At 37.8% G+C, this 26,409-nt stretch overlaps 1 protein-coding gene across 3 annotated transcripts in view; it reads left to right on the forward strand.

Annotated features, from left to right (window-relative positions):
- The window catches only part of fbxw7 (F-box and WD repeat domain containing 7), a 217,845-nt gene that overhangs the window by 186,077 nt on the left and 5,359 nt on the right, over positions 1-26,409 (forward strand). For all 3 annotated transcript variants that reach the window (XM_036583817.1, XM_036583818.1, XM_036583819.1), the window contains 7 exons: positions 971-1,105; positions 1,868-1,991; positions 3,849-3,985; positions 6,349-6,462; positions 19,672-19,853; positions 21,497-21,722; positions 26,073-26,283. In XM_036583817.1, coding sequence (XP_036439710.1) covers positions 971-1,105; positions 1,868-1,991; positions 3,849-3,985; positions 6,349-6,462; positions 19,672-19,853; positions 21,497-21,722; positions 26,073-26,283 — 1,129 coding nt within the window. The remainder of the gene's footprint in view (positions 1-970; positions 1,106-1,867; positions 1,992-3,848; positions 3,986-6,348; positions 6,463-19,671; positions 19,854-21,496; positions 21,723-26,072; positions 26,284-26,409) is intronic.

The following is a 26,409-nucleotide window of genomic DNA, read 5'->3' on the forward strand; positions in this document are numbered from 1 at the left end:
AAGTGGAATAATGGACAATACTGCATTATTTAAGAGATTCGATCATAAGATTATAAGTGCACATGTTAATGCGAGCTTGGTGTTGAAATGAGGTTGATGAGTATTTTTTATTTACGACTTTATTTCATTTTTATATGTGCAGCATATAAACATCAAAACTACTACTACTATTTCATTTTTATATGTGCAGCATATAAACATCAGGTATTGGACATCAAAACCATTAGACTTTAAGAAGCCAATATTCTGTTTTTTTTTTCCCTCTGAAATCTACTTAGAACATTTATGTGGCTTAAAGGGTGCATATCCTACCTTTTTCTTTTCTTTTCTTTTTTCCCTGGAGGTCAATTTATAACAATTGTGGAGGTTTATGTACCAAACAGCATAATTCATTTTGACATGATCATTTTCCTGCTTCTCCTCATCCCTTAGAATTAAACAGGCTGTTTCTGTTACTGTTCCTTTAAGACCGATGTGTGTAGATGAGCTCTGTTCTGATTGGCTGTGCCTCATGCTTAAAGAAGTCCAGACTCAAAACATTTCGTTGTGAATGGGCGGAGTTAAGCTACTGTAGGCCTTTTTTTATAAATATGTTACGTTCAGGGCAGAATGAAATCATTATTGATTATTGTTGATATCAAATGACATGGACAAATATTGTGATAAGATTTTTGACCAAATGATCGATCCCTTAGGTCAGTGTCTGTCTGATGGCCTGCTGACTTGTAACAGTACAAGCATAATTGGTTGTGGTTTGAATAGAAAGGGCTCTGCTGTTACTGATTGCATTTGAGGATTGTAGAGCTTTTTATAGGTTCCTAAATGCATATCCAGCAATTAATACAAACCTCTCTCACTAATTGTTGTTGATAGAGCGATGCAGAGACAAATACACACCCTCATATTAGGTTGCATTTTTGATTATTTGCGTTTATATACGTTTCACTGACTAATCTGTGCGTTTGTGCAGAGCTGGAGTGGGCCGGAGAAACTTCTGGCGCTGGACGAGTTGATTGACAGCTGTGAGCCCACGCAGGTGAAGCACATGATGCAGGTGATCGAACCGCAGTTCCAGCGAGATTTCATCTCCCTGCTCCCCAAAGAGGTGCGTACGCACTCACATTTGGTTTTTATATTTTGTCTGCACCAGGGCGTTGTGCGCATACCCCTTACATGAATTATATGTATATGTATGTACATGTATCATATGTTATAAATAACACTGCTGTGACCTTATGTCTTGTTCTAAGGACCCTTTTCACTGGTCTGTTAATCATGAACACATTGTATTCCGACATTTACTCTATACACATATAGACTATATATATATATATATATATAATATGTATAGAACACATTGTACTCCGACGAGATATACATATGTGTGTGTGTGTTATGTAAATAAGTATACGTGTAATAATATTACCATTTTAATAAGAATGTTTTCTCTGACGTTACCAGTCTGGACTTCTTTTGCAGTAAAAATGTACAAAACGCATACAGGACTGCTTTAGGCTGTACTGCAGCACTTAATACATCCTGTACTTTCTGTGGGTGTAGCCAGGTGTGGAAAGTAATTGCATAAGCGTAAAGAATTATGGGATTGCACAGACATGTATAAGTCTCTCCTCCGCCGGCGTGTTTACATACATAATTATGTACAGAGAAAAGGTTTGGGGAGGGCATTACAATCAGACGATCAGTTTAATCTGAAAGGTATTTCTGTGAAATGGCCTAAAGCGTAGGATTGTTACTGTCAACGGATGAAGTATGAATCCCTCTCTCTCTCTCTCTCTCTCTCTCTCTCTCTCTCTCTCTCTCCCCCTCTCTCCCTCTTGCTCTCTCTCCCTCTCGATCTCTCTCTCAGTTGGCCTTGTACGTGTTGTCGTTTCTGGAGCCGAAGGATTTGCTCCAGGCTGCTCAGACGTGTCGATACTGGCGCATCCTGGCGGAAGATAACCTCCTCTGGAGAGAAAAGTGCAGAGAAGAAGGTGAGCCAATCATAGCGCTCCAAACAGCACAGAACCTTCGACTGACAGCACAGTTTAAAGAAATAACTACCCCTGGCCATAGGGCAGCGTTCTCTAACACATTGGCTGTGTCTCAAAACGCATAGTTCTGTAGCATACTAGTAGTTGTAGCGCAAACAGTGCTTTCACATTGGTCAAGATTAGATTTTTTTTCTATCTTAAAAATGCTCTTTATTCAGAGCTCTGATTCCTTTATTCAGAGCTCTGATTCCTAGTAGAACTTTCTCAGCCCTTGCCACTGCCTAATAAAATAAACAGCAAAAATTACAAATAGAATTTATAAACTCTTCAGAAAAAGCCCAGTCATTAGATTGTGTGGGTGTGTCCAAGACCCACCTACATGCCTAGTTTTCATCACTGACATTGAAAGACAGTACATGAGACATCCTCTGAAGAGAGTGAGGGGCTTATCAGACAGACAGTTTTACGCTTTCATTCACTTTCAAGCACTCATTTTTTAAAAGGATGCTATACTGAAATCAACACACTCGTGTTAGTGTACTGTTAATACATGGATGATGTTTCAAATGTGAGTTAGACGTCTTTATCCATAAATAAATCTTATGCAGTATTACTTGCAATAGGCTGTTTGTGATTTGCAGCTACTGCTAAGAGTTAGAACAGTTACCTGGCATGTAAAAACTAAGTTAGCATGCTAACATTAACTAACTGTGAGAATCAGTAATGTGAGATCGCTTTTGTGTGGTATCCCTGTTAGCAAAAATGTTACTTTACAACCATTTAACACTTGATTCCACTCAGACATTTAGCAAATGATATATGGTAGAGCAGGAAACAATAGAGGTTATGAAATGCTGTGCATTTTAGTGTGTTTTGTACACCAACACACACAATTCAGTAATTAACCCATTTTAATTAGTGTAATGAGTTGAATTAGCGGAGTTGGACCAGTTAAAACAGGTACAGTGTTTGTATTCAAGAGAATTTCTGATCTGCTCCAGTTAGTACACAGTGGTGTAATGTAATGGACAGAGATTTTACTTTTACTTACATAACATGATTTACCATCCTGGGCAGCAAAGCCCAGATTTACTGAGTCCTGCAGCTAATACAGAAACTATTAGTGTCCACACAGGTTTTACAAAGAGAACAAATAAGTGCTGTTTCTAGGGGTGTAAATCTCCTGAGGTCACAAAACAATTCAGTACATTATGAAATACATTTAGTTAATTATTTATTTATTTATTTTACAGTTGAAAATGGCCTGAGAATTTGTGTCCAGTTGTTAAAGTTTGAGCACCCATGAATGAATTACGTGTTATGAAAACAAGTTGATACATCCTCTACAGTGAACACACTTAAATGAACATATTGGAGAAACTAAAATACATAAAATATAAAATGTGCCGTAACTTTTGCACAGGCCACATTTAATGTTTTAATTTTCTCAGTTTGTTAAATTTAGCAAATAAACAGCAATTGTTCATTAAAATGTGCAGATGTATGTTCTTTATAGAGGATGTGTTCATTTTTCCTTAGAAAATCAGCGCAACATGGAATTTGGTTGGCCAGACTTCTGCAAACAGTTGTATATTATAAGATTCTAATAAGTTCAAATTGAATATTATAATAAATCAATGTAATAGAATAACCACCTTCAGATTTGATCTTTACCCCCTTTCAGTTATTGACAATAGAATTAAGACAATTAAAATTAATCATGCTTTTAATATTTAAACTTTTTGTTCCATTGCATATTATTACATATTAGCTGTAGATCTAACATCAAGTGAGTCACTGTTTGCGCATGAAGTTCTTTTTTTTTATACTTTATTTTTTTTTGCCTTGTTTGTTCAGGTATCGATGAGCCGTTGCACGGTAAGAAGAGGAAAGTGGTAAAGCCCGGATTTAGCCACAGTCCGTGGAAGAGTGCTTACATCAGACAGCACAGAATAGACACCAACTGGAGGAGAGGAGACCTCAAATCACCCAAGGTCAACATCTACATGTGCTTGCTTTTTGCCCCACTCTCATTCCTTAATTCTTATTTTGTTCACTTGTATTCTTTCAAAATTTGTCTTTTCTGTCTATTTTTCTCGCTCTCCTGAGTACAGAGTCAGGCAGCATTCTTTGGGCACATAACCGGAAATTTAGCACATTTAATTAAAGATCTGGAAGGACCACTTTTTCAAAATGTTTTGTGTTTTTCAGTGTTTAAGATGTAAACAAAGTCATTCAGAGTGGTTTGAAGTAAAGTGGTTCGTTATAGAGACTCAGATTTCTTCAAAGTGGTGGTGATGGGAACCAGGAGTCACAATATCTACATAGTTTTCTTTTGAGGACTGTTTTGCCTCACAATACACTGCATATACTCCTCCACCATGAATGGATGTCTGTTTTCTATCATCTCATTTATTGGAAGATATGTTAGAAAAAAGAAAAAAAAATCCCACAAACTTGCCCCAAATGTAGTCAAGCAGCCCAAACATGTTTGGTGTCTGAAGTTTGCTTCTTTGATTTTAGCACTAGAGCTATGAGGCTAAAGTAGCTAACAAACATTGAAAGTTTGTACCCCACCGATTATTGTCATGCCTAAATCATCACATACTTACCTCAAACAGTGTGGAGTTGTTCATTGATTCCTTACAGATTTGATTGTGTAGTTTCTAACTGCATAACACACTTACCTATAAATCACAAACTAAATTCAGTCTTCTAGATGGATACTACCATTTTTAGCTGTACTGATGTACTTCCACCCATTTTACTGTTAAAAATTGTGTAAGTTTAAACAGCTGAGCTTAGATTGCGCTCCTGTTTCAGTTTCTGTCCCCAGGAAGTTTGGACAGGTGTGATTCTTCTTCTGTTTGAGACGACTGGGGCTCAGTTACGCAACCATGGCAACAGTATTTTCACAGTACCCAGTGTTATGAAGATGCTGCGTCATTCGCTGTATCAGCAGATCACTGATACACACACTTCCACCACCACCACTGCTTCCCCACCTCCAACACAGCACACCGTTTCAGTCTTCAGACCCCATGCTGTCTCATGCATACATCCCTTATCTGTGTCTGTGGTTTTGTTTTATTCCTCTTTTGTTTTTCTCTTCACTCTTCTGGACACGGGGAGAATTCGAGATGCACTGAAAAGAAAATTGGGACCAGATCCACCTGCACTCGCATTGCAAAGAAATGTAACATGTATTTATATAACAAAATGCAGATATTTTAGTGCAGTAACTCACCTGTCACCTAAATGTTCAATAAATACATAATCAAATATTAGCCAGATCTAAACATCTGTCCAGTGCTGATATCTGCCCATAGCAGTACGATTCCAGTATTATTGTGCAGCCCTGTTGAGAATCAGAATGGCAACTTTTACTATACTAGGAAAAGTAATAAGAATATTTTAATAAAAATACTTCGTTCTATGTGGTATGAAAGTCAAATTTCCAGTACAGTAGTAGGCAAAGTTACAATATATAATTACAATATATAATCACTATTATATAATTAATATATAATGTAATTCCTAAGTGATATATTACCTGTTTCAGTAACGCGAATCAAATAAAGTGCTACATGTAAAGCAAGAGGAAATTGGCTGTTTAGCACATTAAGTCAAGTAGACATTTTGGTTTAGGTGTAGCAGCAGCATTCGCACACAGCACTTACCTGCCTTGCCTTATTTACACCATAAACCTGCGACACAGATCAGACACAATACATATAATAAACTTAACTGATTCCGATTGTGCATCCATATAAAGTACAACTCTATTTAAAACCTTACCTACATTCTGTATCTGTATATTGCTTTGTATTTTAGTCTCTCAGCCCACTAAACCATAGCATACATTATCACATTATTTCAGAATTTTTGTTACCTTCACAAAGCCTTAGTTTAGTTGTATTTAAATTTGCAGTCATTACATCCTTTTGACTCTCACTCTTATGGTCTAATACCTAAAACTTTACTGAATTTTAAGAATTAATTCTAAATATATTAATATATCATTATTTTTTGGGATTAGATGTTTTTGTTCTTTGTCACATTATATGCAATACAGCCCATCTTTATTTTTCCATACATTTTTCAATCAAGAAACAATTAAAATATTTATGCATAGGCATAAAATGTCAGATTATGGTGTCTTGTGTAACTATACTGAACATTTCACAAGAGAACTGTGATGCTTTTAAGAGCCAATTGCTTTTCCCCACCCAATCATCCATCTAGATGTTTATTTTCTCTGTATTTTATCTTAAATGTGTGGAAAGATGAAAAGATATCATCTTTCACACTGTAATAACCCGTCTCCCCCTCTTTCCTCCTGTTCCTCATTTTGCAGGTGTTGAAAGGGCACGATGACCACGTCATCACCTGTCTACAGTTTTGTGGAAACCGCATTGTGAGCGGATCCGACGACAACACGCTGAAAGTCTGGTCTGCTTTTACAGGAAAGGTAAGCATTCCTTTGTTGTGTTTAGTGTTTTTTTTTAATAATGATAATCTTTATTTACAGCACATTTTATTTTAGTTACTAAAGTGCTTTCTACAGGAGTGTAAGCTAAACATTACAAAAGCTAAAACAGTACAGTTTATCGTAGGGCGCATGATGATATCAGAAGCATTAGCTTGATACTGATTGAGCCGTTGGGGGTGTAGAAATGAGCATATAAACGGGCGCTACTCACAAAGGACAGGCTCCCACATTAAACGCTGTGGCTGATGTATATTTGTGATTATACAATTAAGAACTTCAAAAGATTAAGAAAGGCCTGGTATATCTCATGTTTTATTTTGTGTTGGAGCAGCTCACAGTAAAAGGTTATGGTACTCTGTGCTGAGTTCTCAGCTCCAGTCCAAACTGCAGATAGTCCTCTATGATAGTTTTACACAGTGAGCATTAACATATGGATTAAGTTTTTTTAGCTTTTAAATTTTATTACTAATAATTATTTTATTGCACATATTTTTCAAGATTAGCTATCTACTCAGTACTGCTATTTAAAAAACTGGAATTGAGAATATAGTTTAACTTAAAACATGTAGCTTTTTTCCCCCACAATAAATATTATGTTAAGCCTTGATAGTTACAGCTACATTAGAAATATAATTAACATGTACTGATATAAAATTTGTATATAGCCCTGGAATGAAATGGAAATGGGGTGCTGGGGTACTTTCCTCTTTTACAGGTGCTCATCTGTGATTTTATTGTCATCCAGATCGGCCACGTCAGTGTTTATTTTTCCTCCTCCTTTGAATAAATACAGGCTGTAATACTGTTTTCTACCAAACTCTGTGTTGCTCTGACCAAAAGTGGTCTCCTAGTGCATATCAAAGATATTAAACACTTCCCGAATTGCAAAACGAAAAATTCTGATGAATAACTGAATCATTGACTGCAGTCTGTGTTGTAAAACTTCGACTGCCTATGCTATACTAGGCTAACATCATCAGGAGAAGTTAATAAAATCAATGAGAAAAGTGAGATCCTGCAGGTTTATTATAGGAGCAGTTATCACGGCGGTTATGTGCAATATGATATTTTATTGTTATTATGATAAATTATGTCATAGTATGTATTTCTGAGCATATTGTGGATGGTGTCAGTACATGAACACAACAAATGCATGAGTCATTACAAAGACACCATTATGAGTCCTGTTTGATTTAATGCAGTGCAGAGTGTGAAATCACTGTATGATCATTATCATTGAAAGTTTTTGACAGTTTTTTTTTTTAACTGCTGGGGCTTTTTGTGTCTGTTCTAACTTATTAAATGTATCTGTTTCACTTAGCAAAAATCGATAATATAATAATTGGAACAGAACAAATAGAACCTGTAGTGCCACATATAAAAAAAATACTATGATAGTAATTGTATAATAATAATACAATTACACCTACAGTCATTTTTATTCGGTGTTTTACACACTGCACTAAATCTAATTAAGCAAGACTAATTAATGCTCAATTTGTAACGGAGCAGGTAGTCAAGTGTTCCCTTAGTACTGACTATATCCGCAATATGCTTAGAAAAGTATAATGTGACATCATTTGTCACGATATAGAATATTGTCCTATTGCTCACCCCTACTTTATATTCACATGCACAATATCAACTTTGTTAGGAAGTTTCTTTTAGAAAAAGCTTATTTAGAAATAATGAGCAGTTGTAATGCTGTAATGCTAAAGATGTAAAGCTACACTCTGCATTCTACAAACGTGCTTGTCCTGTGGTAGTTTTATTGCCATCCGGATGTCTGGAGTTTTATGAGTGAGATGATGTGTAAATCTCTCTCTCTCTCTCTCTCTCTCTTTCTCGCTCGGTAGTGGAGTGTCATGACACTGTTCTTCTCCCTGCGCATGTTACACTAGTGTCGCAGCAGATACATGGCTGTGAACTCGTCCGGAAAAACTCCACATTATTGTCCTCATCAATTATTCACTCCAGACACAGACAGACAAGTGATAGAGGATAGAGCTACTCACTCAGGGACAGAGATGTTCTCGCTCTCTCTCTCTCTCTCTCTCTCTCTCTCTCTCTCTAGTTCTCAGATTTCTCATTACAGTAAATGAGTAACTCACTCTAAATGCAGGTATTGTGACATAAACTAGTTCTACATTTTCTCCTTAGGTTGAATGAATGTTTGTGGGCGGAGCTTGGAGAGGGTAATGGATCTGAATACGTCTCCCGAAATTACAGTTCACCCAAAATCTCTCCATAAGTTAAATCCTGTTCATAGTTAAATCTCACCTCCAGCTCTCAGATGTGTACATTAGCAGTGCAGCAGTTCATGTTCTTGCAGGTTGGCTGTGTTCCTGCTGCAGCAGGGGCTGCGTAGGTGTATGTTTTCGTTCCGCAGTGTCGCCACTGCTGTCTGACGGGATACGTCACTGTGGCAGATGGCTTCAGCTCCACTCGCTCTAGGATGACTAGGGTCGTCTCCGCCTTTTTGGCCAGCCGCCACTTTCATCCACTCGTCAGACAGGGTCGTGCGGTAAAGCTGCTCTTTCACACTGATCAGGGAACAGCTTTCATTATTCCTAAAGCTGTAGTTTGGTGAAAAATCTGATTCCCTCCCCCTCCTTTACTCCGATCAGCCAAGTACGCACAAAATTCAGGCTTCAAGATGGCTGTTTTTACTGTGTAGCTATGCCACAGACTTTTGACCACGTTTATAGGTTTACGATTTGAAACGGGCAAAACATTTAAAAAAAAGCGCCACATTTAAAAAAGGCGCATGGTAATAAAGGAGTAAGGTAAAAATATGACATTATTTTCTGGTTGTTTAGAGGCTCTATATATTATGGCTGCTAATTATTGAATATTTTTGTTTTTAAATATTCTACCAAGTATCTCAAATATTAAGTGTCACCCTTGATAGTAATGTAATTCATCACAGTGATGAACCCATATCATCAAACTGCCCACCTCTTAGCCTGAAGGGTAGATGCTGAGGAAAAAAAGATAGCGGTGAGGAGCAGGTGGAATTAGCAGCTGTGGAGGAAAGCCTTTCACAGGGAGGAATAAATCAGGGCTGAAGCACAAACTGGGACAGCGGTGTGAAGACGAAAGAGAGAAGAGGAAAAGAAAGACGGGTGCGTGCGATAGGGTACAAAGAAATCTGTCCTGGCTTTCATTGACAGGCACTTCAAAAGGAAATGGTCTTTCTAGCCTAATTGGTGCTGAGGAATTCCCCATAGTGCACAGATCAGATACAGCAAGGTGCAGACTTTAGCTACACGCTAACCTTGATTAGCACGTACCAATTGTTTGGAGGGCTGCACTGTATGAACAGAATGAGTTTTGTGATTATATTGCTACATATTGTAATATTCCTCGCAATATGTTCAAACACATTGGTGAATATTCCCTGCTGTGATTGGTCAGGATGCTCACAGCACACAGTAATCTGCACTGTGGTTGGTTAGTGGCTCATTTGCCATCTGTGAAAACAGTATTGCAAAGGCTAGTATCATGAAAAAATAAAAAACGATATATTGTGCATCTCTAAACCCGATGGTTTTCCCAATAAAAGCTAGTCCTTTTCTTTTAGCTGGTCAGTGATAATAGCACTGCCTGTGTTGGTTGCAACAGGTCATGCTGACCTGAGAACCACCCCTCCCACCATGTTTAAAGTGATAGTTCAGCCATAAAAGCACATTACCTGAGTTTCCAAACCTTAGCACAGATGTAGTCAGATAACCGAGATGTTTTTGTTGTCTGAAGTTTGCTTCTTTAGTTTTTGCAGTGATGCTATGAGGCTAATGTGGCTGACATGTAATGGTAGCATGTACCCAGTCAATTAGCATTGTGCTAACAGCATGCATAAATTATGACAAACGGTGTGTTGTTGTTCAGTAATCTGTAATAGACTTAATTATGTGGTTTCTGGCTCTGACACACATCTATAAACATGGACTAAATTCAGAATGACTCCTACTGTTTTTAGCTTTTCTGAGTCTATGATTTGCATGGTCAGCACTTCTAGAATACTGATGGCTGCCTATTATGGTGTCATTTTATTTTTTTAATAACTGAAATATGGCTGGAGCATGTTACCTGTTCAAGATTGTTTAAAAACAAAATTGATATAGTAAAATGTCATGATGCTATTTTTACCACATCATTCACCCTTTTTGATAATGTGTCTGTATACTAACAGTGCTAATGGCCACCACTGAGGTTATTAAGTTATTTCATGTTAAATGTGGATTGTTCTCCTTATCTGTGTAGGCCAAGGTGCCTCCCTCCCCCACTCTTTCCCAGCATCATTCATCCTAGCTTTCTATACACCATTCCCTATTGACCTTGGGTGGGTCTGTGTGCTCTCTCTCAATTCTCGTTACTCTTCAGTTCATCAGCTAAGTGCCATAAAACCCCATGGACGCAGGTTCTGCCCATATATTCTCTGACCAAGACCCACACAGTCTCAGATAAAGATCAATAAACCCATCTAAAGAGACTTACTCCAGCTTTCAAATGCCTGTCCCTCAACTTCTACCCATATCTCCACTGATATCAATCCTGTAGTGTGTGCGTTTTTGTTTACATTTTCAGGGCTGAAACAGGCTTGACCTTGTAATGCCAGAAGAAAGCAAAAGCCCCTCAGTAAAGTACTCCAAAAACTACTTTTACAAAGATCTGTGTTTCCTTTTTTAAAGCAGAAAAAGCAAAAGCATTTCTTTTTGGGTCCTGAGGTCAAGATTAGGGTTAGTCTTTGGATTAGGCTAAGATATGTCTTACCTCCATGTAGATACTTAAGTATATCGTACATATACATTGTGTGTGTGTGTACATATGTGAGCATATTATTACATATATGTGAGCATATCACCTATAAGTACTGGGTACGTAGGTATATATGTATATAGGTAATATATATGAGACATATGACACTGTTCTGGTAAGGTACATGAACATGTTTGTCCATGCTTTCTTCACCACAATATATTTGTTTTGCTTGTTTTGTTGTCCTTCAGCTGCCCAAGGTTTCTCTCTCCCACTCTCTCTCTTTCTCTGTATTTGATGTGGTCAGGGATTGTTTTGGAGATAAAGGCGAGCTGAAGAATGTCACTGGAAGAGAATAGTTGAAATTCCTTTTTCACATAAGTGCACAGAGCTCATTAAGCACACTCCGCTGTAGACCCTCATTACTTTGGAGTGCTTCTGTTATAAATTGACTGGAGATCATGGATGATTAGGGGAAATTGGCCTGCTTGTGCTCCTCTGTTTTTGCTCGAGTTCTCCCCACAGATCCAAAGCCCTAGTGTAGTGTCTCTCTGTATCTCTCTGCTCTTGAGGAGGAGATTTTGCTACACTTTTGGAGCAGTGAAATTCTCCCTTTGTACTGTTTCTTCTCATCTGAGACTGCTTGGAGGTAATGGTTGCTAATGGTTGAACTTTAAAGGACCAGTGTCCTCTTGAGGTCCACTTATAATGTTTGTGTGTTTGTGTGTTTGTGTGTGTGTGTGTGTGTGTGTGTGTGTGTGTTTGTACCAAAAACAGTTCCTTTTTATGTGAACGTTCTTGCCTCTAATACTGATATATGCTCTGTTCTGATTGGCTGTGGATTATTCAGAAAGCAATCCAGGCTAAAACACTCCTTGTGACTTGAGCACGAATGTGTGGCGCTAAACTGCTGTAGCCAGATATATGTATATGTGTGACATCACAAAAACAGTGAATTCACAACAGGCTGTTTCTTTGCATCTGAGATTTCGTAGATGGCCTGGCACATTTAGAAAGTTAAATATTTACATACTGCATTATAATCATTTATTTTTAAAAAGTGAGAAATTAAGTCTTCCATGATGCGGGCCCTTTAATACAGCCATCTGACAGCACAACATGGTTTTGATGAGTGAGCTTCTGATCTGGTCTGTTGTAAAAGGATGCTGTGTTTACTATTGAAACACAAAGCCAAAAACAGAATTTTAGCACATTAACATTTAACTAATTAGATCCATCAGTGTTTCTAATATATTTTGTAATATAGGTACCTACATTTTTTTATCAACATTACGTTTAAGGTTCACTGGTTATTTTGAATAGTAAATAAAATGGCTGTTTGAGTTGTAGACATGGTGACCCCTGGTTCCTATCACCACCACTGTAAAGAAATCTGAGTCTCTACAATGAACCATTTCACTCCAAACAGCTCTGAATAACTTTGTTTACATCTCAACCACTGAGTTATGCAGGAATTTTGGAAAATCTGTGGAATTCCCCTTCAACATAAAGCACCTTTTCTGGCGCTCTTTATTATTGTTGCGTCTAGTAGAGACACCCCTGTATTCTATCAAATCAGTGAATTTTGCCAATCATTACAGCTGTACTTAAATCAACAATGAGTGTCCTCCAGGTTATGCATGTAATTTTTTATGACTGTTAAATTATGGTAAATCTGAAGCAAGTTTTCTTTATATCATGACACCCTGCATAAACCCCTCAACCAAGTTTTAGTCCAAAACCTTCTCAAAACTAAAACAATGGCTACGTCCAAAACTCATACTACCGTACTAAACAGTATGTTATAAATGTATGTCATAAGTAGCTCACCAGCAACGTCCAGTGTAGTGTGTAGTATAGTGGTGTATGGTTTTGGATTCAACTAATGTCTCAGGCATCAGTATTCATAAACATTTAATATAATAACTTTCTGTGAGTGAGCTTTTAGAGGTGGACGTCTAGTTCCTATCACCACCACTGTGAACAATTCTGAGTCAGTAAGTTTCTCTAGAACGAAGCATTTCAAACCAGCCCACCCTGATTGACTTTGTTTACATCTTAACCATTTAATTATGCAGAAATTTAGATTTTTTTAAATTTAGTTTTTGTCCTATAGTGTCTATGAGTATCAGGTGATTGACAGGTGATTTCCAAGTGACAGGGTTTAGATAACAGCTTGTCTAAGACGTCAGTAACAGTATAGCCAGTGTTGGACTGTAGAAGCACAGATGTGGTTGTCATCTTTGTTTGTAGGTGTTTTTTGGGCTCTGCTAACCTGCAGTTCATTTACAGTGATGTTTAAATTGCAGGCTGTAGTGTTCAGTGGGCTGATCATGTTCTCAGAGATGAATGGAGGAAGAGGAACAAGTGATTCTGTGTTATCTGTGATGAGTTGAGATTAGAGTGGTTGAGTGTGATAGCAGCGTTACTGGCAGTGTCTCCACACTGAATGAACAGAACTCACGCTGTGAGAGATTATGAGAGCAGATTAGGCTGTAATGCAGAATCCTGTTCATTTAAATACACCGCGGATAAAAACGGGAGTGTCGTGATAACACATGCAAGGGGGAAACAACTAAATGACGAAGGTGTGAACGCAGCCAGGCCTGCATAACAGCTCATCGTTATCTCTCTGTGTGCTTTTATTCCTGCTATACCAAACTTCACCTGATCTAAATGCAAACAGCTCGTAAACATAAACATTCAGGACCTTGGAGTACATTCAGATGTTCATAGTTGACCAGTTTGTTCCACAGATGAAAATCATACCTTTTTTTCAATATCATTCTCTTTCTTTTTTCTTTCTTTCTTGCTTTTTTCTTTTTTTCTCTTTCCTTTTTTTGTCTTCTTTTTCTGTTTCTTTCATTTTACCTTTTTACTCTGTTCAGCTTTTTTCTTTTAGTTCTCGGTTCTTTTTTCTTCTACTTATTGCTTGCTTTATTTTTTCCTTTTTCTTTTTTTGCTTCTCTCATTCATTCTTTCTTTCTCTATTTGTTGTATTTTTCCACTGTTTACTTCTTGCTTCCTTTTTCTTTCCTTTTTTCTTTTATTCTTTCACTCAATTTCTTTTTGTCTTTGCCCGCTTATTTCATCTCTTATTTTCCTCTTTTATTTTCTTTCTTTTAAATCTGTCTCAGTTGTGAGAGACGGGGGGGGGGATGGTGAGAGTCAGAACAACAGAGAATCAGCTTTATCACTGAGATCAACTGCAAACATCATTGATCATTAATAATACATATCTTTTGTTCTCGATATATAATTAATAATACATTTTAACATGCTTATTCGTATGTATTATACTTTATATAAATATCATAAACTAGAGACCAAACATTTTTGGATAGATTTTTAAATATTTCAACTATATTGGAACAACAAGAGATGAATAATTGTTCAATGATATTGAATAATGATGTGATTGTTATCTACTTAAAATACTTTTTGATCTAGTTACAGTTTCTACTTCAGATCTCCAAAATTTTTATTGTAATTCAATTATAATTTTTTAAGTTCATTTTAATTCATTATAATTTACAACTCCAGCTGCAGCTCCTGTACACCTCAAAAGTTTCTTTTTGTTATTCTTTAAAGCCTCTTACTAATTTATTGAAATCTGTGAAGTTGCTCAGGACTAACACATTTGAATAATTTTGTACATTTGTCTGTGAGCACATTGGTCATATACTAATGAAAACAGTAGTTCCAGAACTTGTTTTTTTAATGTTAGTGTATGTTTTCTTGGCAAAAAACTGATGTTGGTGAAATATCAGTGAACAAAAAAGAATTCTGGAAAGCATGTTTACATTAATCAAAGCAGAGACATCGGTTAGCTGCAGGTTTTCCTGTCTAACAATAAGGGGCTTTATATTTGTCTGCACAGAATTACAGTCATGCAAAAGTTTGGGCGCCGGGTCAAATTCAATATTGTGTTGCTTTTATAAGCGGAAATAACACATCCTCTACAGAGAATACACTTCTGCACATTTTAAAATTATCTGCTGAATTTATCATATTGGAATACTAATAAAACATAATGTGTGGCCTGTGCAAAAGTTTCAGACCCACATCTCACATCAGATTACACTAATAGGAATGTGAAGGGGGTTGTGAAGTGATCATGGGTCAGTGTTGAAAAGCTCCTTTCAAAACAGTCCTGCCTTAAGTCTTGCTAACTGTTACCTTTGCAGAGTACCCCCCCCGTCTCTCTCTGCTCTCTGTTCTTTCATTCTTTAGCTCTCTCACTTCTTTGTCTCTTTCTTTGTTTCTCCTTCTCTCTTTGCCCATATCTCTTTTATCTCTGTCTTTCTTTCATCTTTCTTTGTCCATCTTTCTCTCACTTCTCTATATCCTTTCTCCTATCTGTTTCTCTCTCTTCGTCTTTGATTTTTCTCCCTCATTTTGTCTTTCATTTATCTCTCGTCTTCTGCCTCTCCCATCTCTGTCTCTCTGTCTTTCCATCCTATTGTTTCTTCTATCTATCTATCTATCTATCTATCTATGTATCTATCTATCTATCTATCTGTCTATCCATCTGTGTTTCTCTCTCATTCTTTTGACGTTCTCTCTCCTTCTCTTTCTCCTCAAGCTTTTCTTCTTTATCTCTTTATCTCTGATTCTGCTTTATCTCTGTCCATCTTTTTCATCCTCCGCGCTCCGTCCCCTCCCTCCCTCTCTCTCTCTGTCCATGACTCAGCCTGCACCTTTGGCTGACCACCAAGTTCTTTACATGCAGACTGCAGCACACGGAGAGAAGGGAAGAAAAAAAAAAGAAAAGCCTGCATTCATCCGCCCACTGCTGATTCCTGCGGCCAGTACCGTAATCACACATAAACACAAACACAGTGCTAGCATCTGCGTTTTTTTTGCTGATCTGTTAACAGCTACTGCAGCACAAATGATAAATTTAGCCATTGAGAATAAATAGTGAAGCTGTTCCCAGATCAGTGCAGTAAAAACTCTCGGCTGGAAACATTCACTCTGCTTCATTTCCTCTTTAATGATGTCTAATGATAGCTAAGTGAATTTAGAGTCTCCACACTCCACATCACGCCGCTCTTTCCTGCCTTGTCATTTACCTTCATCTAACCTTTTAGTAGAATTCAGTTGGGACTACATTTCCCATAAAGCTGTACAGGTTTTGATTTGGATCTATGAAGTCATAGTGGGGAAAAACTGAAAGGTTTCCAGCCTGGGGCTTGGTCTGCAGCTGGATGCTACTGGACCCGAATTGGAACCAACAGAACTTACGGTTCTAGTTCATTTTCTACTTGCCTGAACCATTATAATGACTACGATTAGCAATTATTAGACATTTTATGTCACTCGAAAGCATCTAATTGCCTTTCTAGCTAGTGAGCTTAACTTACTAGTCACTATGAAGCAGAATACTGCATTGTTCTGCACTCACACAAAATTAATGTGTACATTCACACGGTCAGGTGTAGAATCAAACAAATTTTGAAATTATTCTGTTGAATGTGAAAACATGACCAAAAGCAGTCATTCTCTGGAGGCTAGCATAAACTGTTAGCATTAGCTTCTTGACTAGCTTTTATTATCTTTACAAAGTAATAACTCTAAAAATAGCAGCCCACACATCAGTATATAATTATAGTTTACCTTCCAGTGCTCTTATTGGTGACGTAATAATGCTTGGTGACTTTCTTCACCTGAAACAGTAAAGAATTAAGTAAATTGTCTTCAGCTTCCACAACTCTGTCTGCCTTTGAAAGCTGAGAGTGGGGGGGAAACTCAGTTTTGTGGCTGAGAACATTTGACATCACTAGGGGACAATAATGAAAAAAGTCCTTTTAATATGCCACTAAATAAGCACAAGGTCATGGTCAAGGTCGCCATGTTACTGTAATTACTGTTAGTAGTAGTAGTAGTACAGTTGTAAATATATACAAGCAAATATTTAAATGAGTAAAAAACACAGTCAGTTGACAATTTTAGTAGATCAAAAAACCATACGACTTATTGGTCAACTAAACGGCTCGAAGTTCAACCACTGTGAGCCAACAGGAGCCTGGGGTCATGAAGATGTTCCAGCAGCAAGCCTGGTGAGAAAAACGAAGAATGACCAGCTGCTCCAGTCTGTCTGTTCAACAGCTGGCAAATCCTGGCTGTGGGATTGAGCCCATTTACAAGACTGTAAAATACCACCCTCTAGAAAAATAGCACTTGGTCTTTGGACTGAAACGTTGCTCTGCCATGGTTTTTCTGATCTCCTGAGTGTTGCCTAGATGTTTTGGAGCAAGCAGACCAAACATAATTGTATCTTACCAGACAGACGCTGTAATCAACACCAAACACAGGCAGAAACCTCTTACAGCCTCTTTAGCATTTATTTAAACCTTCAGGCTTTTCTCAGGAGAGATCCATCACCCTGGTAACACATGCTTGTTTCAAAATGGACCCCAGCATGCATAATTTAGTTAGAAATATGTTAATATTCATGAAATAGGCATTAATTTCTATTCAAATAGTGATACTGAAATCGATCAGTACCAATACTGATCCAATAAACTGCTAAGCTATAAATTAGTCTATTTCTAATAGGGGCGTTTCACTAAAAGAATCCCTCTCACTTTTCTGCATAAATCTGCATAAATTAGTGGTTGAGATGTAAACAAAGTCATTCAGAGTGGTTTCTGTGAAGGAGCTTTGAGAGGTGGACATTTTTTTTTTTCTTTTAAATTTTAAAGAAATTTAGAAGGATCAGTTAAATTTTCTTTTAAGGTGGTCATTTTAGAAGTAAACTGCTTAAACTTTCTACTACTTGCTTATGCCAACAATACGACACAGTTGGATTCAAATTAACTCTAAATGTAAAAAAAAAAAAACGCTTACAACATAAATTTGCATGAAATAAGATTATTTAAAATAAAGCAATTGTGATTCTTAGCTAGGTAACCATTGTTCTTATGTTAACCTTTAGCTGTAAGTGGCTGCTTTAGTTGCTTTAGCTTATGTTATGCTCCTAGCATTTAAAGCTGGGACACTTCAAGTCCTCCAGTTTCTGCCGATATTGTCACCACACTAGTTGGTTTGCCCCGCCTGCTCTGTTATCTGGCCACATCTGTGCAAGAGATTTTTATGGTTGTGCTTTGATCTCAATGTTTTTAAAAATTGCATGTCATCATTACATCTTAGTGATATAGTCTCTCTCTCTCTCTCTCTTTCCCTTTGGTCAGTACAGTAATGGTTAGCTATTATTGTTAATTAGGTTGACTTTCTAATTAGTTGCTCTTTTGTTCAGTCAAACTGGTGAACAGCGACGGAACAAAGAGACGTTTAATGGAACACAAACGGTTCTGAGACGGAACAGGAAAAGAGTGGGGGGAGGGGGTAGTCACCACTTCCAGATTAATGATGCAGAACTGTTGATCATAACAGAGGGAGGGGGGGGGGCAGAGAGAAAGAAAAGATGGGAGAAGAACAGAAAGGGGCAGAGAAATGTGAGATGGAGAGAGAGAGAGAGAAGAAGAGCAGGAGCTAGATGGTAGAAGATGAGACATAGGACAAGAAAAGAGGTAGAAGCGTTAGAAATAGGAGAAGTAAGCGAAGAGAAATACATAGGCTAAGAAAGAAGAGAGATTGGATGAGAGAGAGAGCATGGAGAAGAGAAAAGAAGGGGAGTGAGATCAGAGAAGAGAAAGGAGTTGGAAGAGGGAGAATGATAAAAAGACAGACATGAAAGTAGAAAGAAATAGAATGAGATGAGACTGATAGAAGAGAGAAAGAAAATGGTGAAAGATGGGAGGATGAAAAAAGAAAAGAGAAAGAGCTGAAATCAGCTATATTATGGACTGTAATGCCTATTACTCCTCATACTAAACGTTTCATTTATTTATCATTTTTATCTTTTTTTTATTTTTATTATTTTTTTTTATAATTGTTTCTAGTTTTATTGCCTTTGATCCAGAAGTTCTGGACTCCAGATGATAACCTCTCCTCCAGATTATAACCTGCTGAATGACCACGGGACTGTTTTTGTTCCAGTTTCCTCCGAAGTTAAATTGAATTCAGCTGTTTTAATTAAATCAGGCGAAAATGGTCTTTGGTCTCACAGATGAATCTGAGAGATTTCTGTTATTACAGCAATCAATATCCAATCTATCATCTGTGAAGAAGAAGAATGTGTTTCCTGAGTCATTAGAGCTGGCCGATCTTTCTTACAGAATCACTGTGAATATTAGCTGTTTGATTTACGCTCCGTGAGCAGCAGTAATTACTGTATCTTAAAGGAAAAGTCAGAATGATAAATTAAATTGTGTTAGAAAGAAAATGAAATACCTCCACTATTCATTTGGAGCTTCTTTGTTTGTCTGTTATTTAACATTTAAATTGCCAGAATGTTTGTCAAAGCATGTCTCAATTCATTTCGGGTCTGTTTTTCTGTTTCTCTTCCCGTCTGTCTCTGTTCAGTGTTTGCGGACGTTAGTTGGTCACACCGGAGGCGTCTGGTCGTCTCAGATGAGGGACAATATCATCATCAGTGGCTCCACAGATCGAACTCTGAAGGTGTGGAACGCAGACACAGGAGACTGTATCCACACGCTGTACGGACATACCTCAACTGTGCGCTGCATGCACCTTCATGAGAAAAGGTATGCTAACGATGACACAGCAACTAGTTCTACATGGGACATTATAAGTCTTCTACTTGAGAGTGAAACTCTGTATCAGGGAGGGTCTCAGCTATCTGAATGTTTTCTCTACATGATAGATGAGGGTGGGAGGAGGGACTGAAAAATTATATTTTTAAGTGATTCCATGTTTTCATCATATATATGTGACCGTTTTCTTGTGACAAACTGATTGTTTTCACAGAATGCACTGACTTTGAGTGGATGCTCGCTATAATATGTATAATGTCATGTGATTTGACTGTAGGTCTCCTTTTTGCTCCAAATCAAACCCCCAGCCCCTCAACTCACAGAGCAGTAAAAGGCTGGTTGTAGTGCTGGTGTGTTAGTATACGCACATTACAGCAGCGCACATTGTCTTTTTGTGTGTGTGTGTGTGTGTGTGTGTGTGTTTTTTTTTATTGCCATCTTTTATTCTCTGTAGACACAGAACATAAATGCATCGGTGATTCTGTTCAGCCCCTCTTGCCTGCAGGCCATTGTGTGAATCTGGTGACTGCTCATTCTGTTGAATGACCTGAAGCCCAGCTCACTTCACTGACCACCGAGTCATTTTCATTTTTATTCCCTCCGGTGACCATTTTTCGCATGAAGAGCACGCCGCAGCAATAAATAAATAAATAAATGAAAGGGCCGTCAAATGATTATTAAAATTGTAATGTAATCATGATTAATCGCATTGATTTGTGTAGTTAATCTTTAAAAGCCTTTTAAAAGCTGTATTTGAGCAAGTGCACTACTATCAGCGAAATAAAAAAAAAATTGAAAATGTGTTTTTTTAACTGTGTTAGTGGAGTTAATAATTTGTGATTTTAACCCCTTAATGTAATAATACAGACTAAGGCTTATTATTCAGTAACTACAGAGACTTCATTGCAAACTGGCTGAGCTATTGTTAGGTTATAGAAGTGTGTATTAAAACTTTGGCCAGTCAGTGGGCCCTGGCCATCTAAGGCATTAACACATTAGTAATATGTTACCAGATAGTCCTGTGACCAGTGTAAGTATTGGTGGTGGAGGACGTGGTTGGGAAAAAGCCTTCATTTCATGCTCATGTTAAAAGTAAACAGAAAAGAAGACTCCAATATGCAAATGAGCTCCCTAACCAATCACAATGTTGTTTATGTTCTGCGACCATCCCGACACAGTTCTGTGGGTGGTTTGTTGAATCAGTGCATTTGTGTAATCCAACAATTCCAACAATTCCACCAGCTTTACTCGTTTTTTTTTATTTATTATTATTAATTCAGTGTTTGAGATGTCAACAAAGTCATTTAGAGTTTTTTATTTGTAACGTTGATGATGTTAAATCAGTGGTTAATCTTAAGAAATAAGTGAACAGTTCTGATGAGGTAAGTTTCTCTAGAATGGAGCATTTCGCATAGAACCACTTTGAATAACTCCGGCTACATCTCACCCATTTAATTAAGTGGAAATTTGGAGAAATCATTGCGATTTTACTTTTACCTTTAACTATTACATTGAATTACATTTAAGTTACATTGCTGATACACAATCAGATCATGCTAGGGTCTTTTGTTCATATTATGTAGCCTTAATGTAAATGCATATTATTTAATGTTCTCTCTCTCTGTGTCTCTCAGGGTGGTTAGTGGATCTCGTGATGCGACGTTGCGCGTGTGGGATATAGAGACGGGTCAGTGTTTGCATGTTCTGATGGGTCATGTGGCAGCGGTGCGGTGTGTCCAATATGATGGCCGGAGAGTGGTGAGCGGAGCGTATGACTTCATGGTCAAAGTGTGGGACCCAGAGACCGAAACCTGCTTACATACACTGCAGGGACACACCAACAGAGTCTACTCATTACAGGTGAGATGCCCACGCTATTACAATCTATAGAATAACCATGTGGATCACATGATGGAGCTCCCTTAGAATAAAATAAAAGTCATATCGCCCCCTACACTTCATGTAGGGTACTACAATCTGTCAGAATGACTGTGTGGATCATATGAACATTATAGAGCATTCATCTTTGCAGTCCTGTCTCAGTCTGTTTCCTGGAGACTTCATGCAGTGCTTATGGTCCATTAATACACCAACTCATGAAGGGCTTAAATCAACAGAGAAAATACTAAAATGTTCAATGTCCATGCTTATAAGTAGGTTCCACTGCCAGATTCACCAGTTAAGCTGTTTATAAAAACAATAGCATTATCCTACCTGCCCTCTAATGTGGAAATGCAGCTTTCTGCATGCGATGACTGTGCAGTTTTGTTTTGTTTTTTTTTTGTGAGGGCATCACCTTCAAGGCCCCAGCAGGCGTTTTCCTGCAATGCAGATTAAAGGACAGATCAGCCTTCTGCTCAGACCTTCAGCACTTTTGCAGTGTTTGGTCAGGTGGGCAGATTAAGGAGAGCTTTCTGGGCTTTTACATGCTCCTCTCAAAGCACAATACCATATTATCATTATATTGCTGTATAGTGTGCTTGTGATATCTTGCAGTATATCCAAAAAAATAATTCTCATTTTTTTATGTCATTTGAGCACAGCTACTGTTCTTCACATTGTGTGAAAATTTCATGATAAATGGGGCAATAGAAATGCTGCAAAATTTCTTTAACTTACATTAAAACATTTTTGCCTTTTTGCCATTTTGGAGATACTTTAACAATATAAAAAACACACTGGGGTAACAAAGTTAAATCGTTCTTGCCCAGCAATTAAGTTTGCAAAGATGAGAAACTTACAATTGATCTACAGTGCTGAATTTTGTATAGATATATATTGGATGGACATCTAACATTACTTCTTTGATTTTTTTTTTTGTTTCATTTTATTTGGAAAAACACTATAGGTACTCTACAGATGTATAAAATTCCTAACCAAACTATCTGGTGTAACGCAGGGTTTGGACTAGGACCAGAGTTAAAGAATTAGGCTTTTAATTAAGGTTGTGTGAGGTCCAAGGTTAGGGAAAATTCAATCAAATTTAATATATTCAAGAGTTTGTCACAAAGGAGGAGAAACAATTATACTACACAATTAAGTACAAGTCACTGTGTAAACACTATGTAAATACTAGGTAAAAAAGGGAACTAAATATTGAAGAGTAAGAAAATATATGTAAGTACTGCACAGTCTCTACTACGCAGTCTGTGTGCGTCTGTGACAAAGTCTAATAGACATAAATACAGAGCTCTGTTGTATGTATACAGTATACAAAATGAGTGCAATCAAAAATAGTCTTTAGTACTGTGCAACAGCAGCTTTTTATTCAGTAGCACAATCAAATGTCCTTAACATATACATATATATGTGTATACCATTTCCCAACCCATTTGGTCCAGATTTTTACTCCATCCAACCTCATAACGCACAGGCATGAAGGAAAAAGGTCTGGGTTGGAAACCGCTAGCATGCACGGTAGGGGTGCGGGAAAAAATCGATTCTTAGATGCATCGCGATGCGGACGTGAACGATTCTAAATCGATTTTCTAAATATTTAATTTATAACGTAATGTTGACGGAACGCAAAAGGCGGAACTTGGAAGTGGGTAAGGGCAGCACCCGGACAGTCTGTGGCGGCACATAACAAAAACACAACTGGATGAGCGAGAAATCCGACCGGCACCCTCTGCATTAAAGGCCAGGTTAGGTCAGGAGTCACAATCCAAATGTTAAGAAGAGCCATTTTGTCCTTTCAACAAAAATCAAACCACCTTGGGAGTTTAATTTCCTAGTATAGACTAAAGAATATAAACAAAAACGCAGATTTACTTTGCTCTGCTTTAAGCTTCAGCTATAGCCACTTTCCTCCCATCTCCACCAGAAAACTTTTCCTCAGAAGTAGATCAGTTGAAAGTCTCTCAACGTTCGACTGTTTCACAAGGCTGAAGTCGCTTCTTATTCTCCAGCTTCTTGTTCGAATTTACCCATTCCACCGTAAATTCTAACTGAACCGTTTAAGGTAGAACTGGAGAATTCGAAAGAGAAGCGACTTCATCTTCGCAACTTTTCAGTGTGTGACAGTCTCTCGTTGCAGATTTAACGTACCAGGAAATCAACTGCAGTGCTTATAAATGCGAATAACGCATCGCTGCTATGTGACCAGCGGTCTGCACGCCGGTTCTCAGTCGTTGCGAAACAGGGCTTTCGCGTTATGTTTCACACGTCCCGTCTCAAAGATACTTTACTGACACAGCGACCCCCCCCCCACCACAAGCACTTCAATGCATAAATGTCCTGACATGTTGTGCAAATGACAAATAAACTTGAAACTTGAACTCGAAACTTGAGCTCACACAGTGAGAAAATATAAATGCTATATAGAAAAAAAAGATGCATCGAGATGCATCGATAATCGTTTTATAATCGCATCGCAGCCCTCTGAATCGTAATCGAATCGTGAGGTACCTAGAGATTCCCACCCCTAATGCAAGGTGACAGTGTACATATTTTTCACCTAGATTATTTACGTCTATTGTGAATACCTTGATTCACCAAAACTGTCTGTGATTGGTCAGGATGCTCACAGCACACAATAAACCACTGTGATTCGGCTCTGTGAAGACTCAGTTGCGTATTGCAGCCCTAAAACTAAATGGAAAATGCAATTAATAAGAAAAATTTTAAAAGATTACATAATACAATAACATGCTGTGCAGCCCTAGTTTCTATTTTGAATGCAAGTACAGCAGATGGGGTTTTGTTCCGAATACAGCAACGTTCTCTGATGTTCCGTCTGTTAGCATGGAAGTTCATGTAGAGTGCTCAGTCATGCCGGCCTGCTTGAAGGTGTAAAATGTTGAGCACACTTCTAACATTTCCTGTAAAGAGTTTGATGTCAGCGCAGGGGGGTTTGTTTATTTGCTTTCCACTGTTTCGTAACGCCCTGAATCGGCGATTTCGACATTCATCCCAAAGAACGCAATGGATAAGTGGCGTTGGCTCATTTGGGTTTCGGGCCGTCATCCAGGTTTCAGCCCCAGCATCCTGCTCTGATCATTTGGGTCTGGGTTGTTAAGAGCTTTAGAGCAATTACATTAGAAAAGTTTAATCAAATAAAGTAGCATTTAATACAATAAGAATGGGAGTGAGCGGATCTGGGCTTTAGGCCATTGAGTCTCGTTGTGAAATGAATCGAATCAAATCCACCCCAGTCCGCCCACTGCTCCTCAGAACTGCTCGTTAGGTCCTTTCACAGCACAAATACTGACACAAGACGCCTCGCTGTGAATACATACTCAGTAACGAGTTTTTACTGCATGTATTGTAATAATAATCCTCGTAACAATAACCTACATTAATCTGCACTTCAGTAAAGCTTCCGTAGCGAAAGAACGGCTTAATGTGGGCAAAGACACTAGATAGTCTGGAAAATTGGCACAAAAAATATTAATAAACAAATCAATTATTCTCATATGTAGCCTTTGTTTGTCTGGTGCCCCTAGTATGAAGATTAGGGATATAAAAGTAATTGATCTTAAGGCGGCAATTCAAGTTGTTTATAACTTAATGCATTCATAAAAGTCTCAGCCTGATTATAAACATAACAATGCATAGAAACACTATCATTATTATTATTATTGTGATGATTATTATGATGATGATCATGATGATGACTGGCTCAAATGGGATTTTCTAACTTTTTTTATTGTCCATATTATGAGCTCCATATATTATGTATTTATATCATATATATATATTTCCACATAAAGATCTTTGCTGTGTAAATTTATTACACTTAAAATGTTATTCTTTTTGTTACCATCATTATTATTATAGTGTAAAACGGATCTGAGAATGGTGGTATAGCTGCACTGATTTTGGAATGTTGGAATTAATATTAATAATCTAAAAGTCAATTAAATATGCGCTCAGTTTTATGGCCAAAGTAAAATTTTCAAACAGAAAAATAACATTAATCTTCTTCTTAGTGTATATGTATTCCATAACTGTGTAAATAGTTCCTTCAGTTACGTTTGTTTATTCTGTACTTTTGAGAAATGATTCTGAATCAGACCGAAGGAGACAAATTGAATCATACTGAAATGGGAGATTTCATGATTCACTAAATCAACTCCTAACGAATCATAATAGAAATTAATCATTGAAGCTCTAATATGAATGATTGTTAGGCCGCGTTGTCTGTGTTTGTGTCGTTATCATTAGGTCGTATTGAAGATGTTCATTGATAGTCATGCTGTCTCTTTGCAGTTTGACGGTATTCACGTGGTGAGTGGGTCTCTGGACACATCAATCCGAGTGTGGGACGTGGAGACGGGGAACTGCATCCACACCTTGACAGGTCATCAGTCTCTGACTAGCGGGATGGAGCTGAAGGACAACATCCTGGTCTCGGGGAACGCCGACTCCACTGTCAAAATCTGGGACATCAAAACAGGCCAGTGTCTGCAGACCCTACAAGGTGAGAAAACTCAACCACTCACTGTACTGCATGTTTCTCTCTCTCCCTCTCTCTCACTCTCTTTCTCTCTCTTTCACCCTCTCTCATGCTTCCTTTTTCTCAATTTCTTTTCTCGTTCTCTCTCAC

This window comes from Colossoma macropomum, unplaced genomic scaffold (genome assembly GCF_904425465.1).
Source record: "Colossoma macropomum unplaced genomic scaffold, Colossoma_macropomum, whole genome shotgun sequence".
In the NCBI taxonomy this organism is placed as follows: domain Eukaryota; kingdom Metazoa; phylum Chordata; class Actinopteri; order Characiformes; family Serrasalmidae; genus Colossoma; species Colossoma macropomum.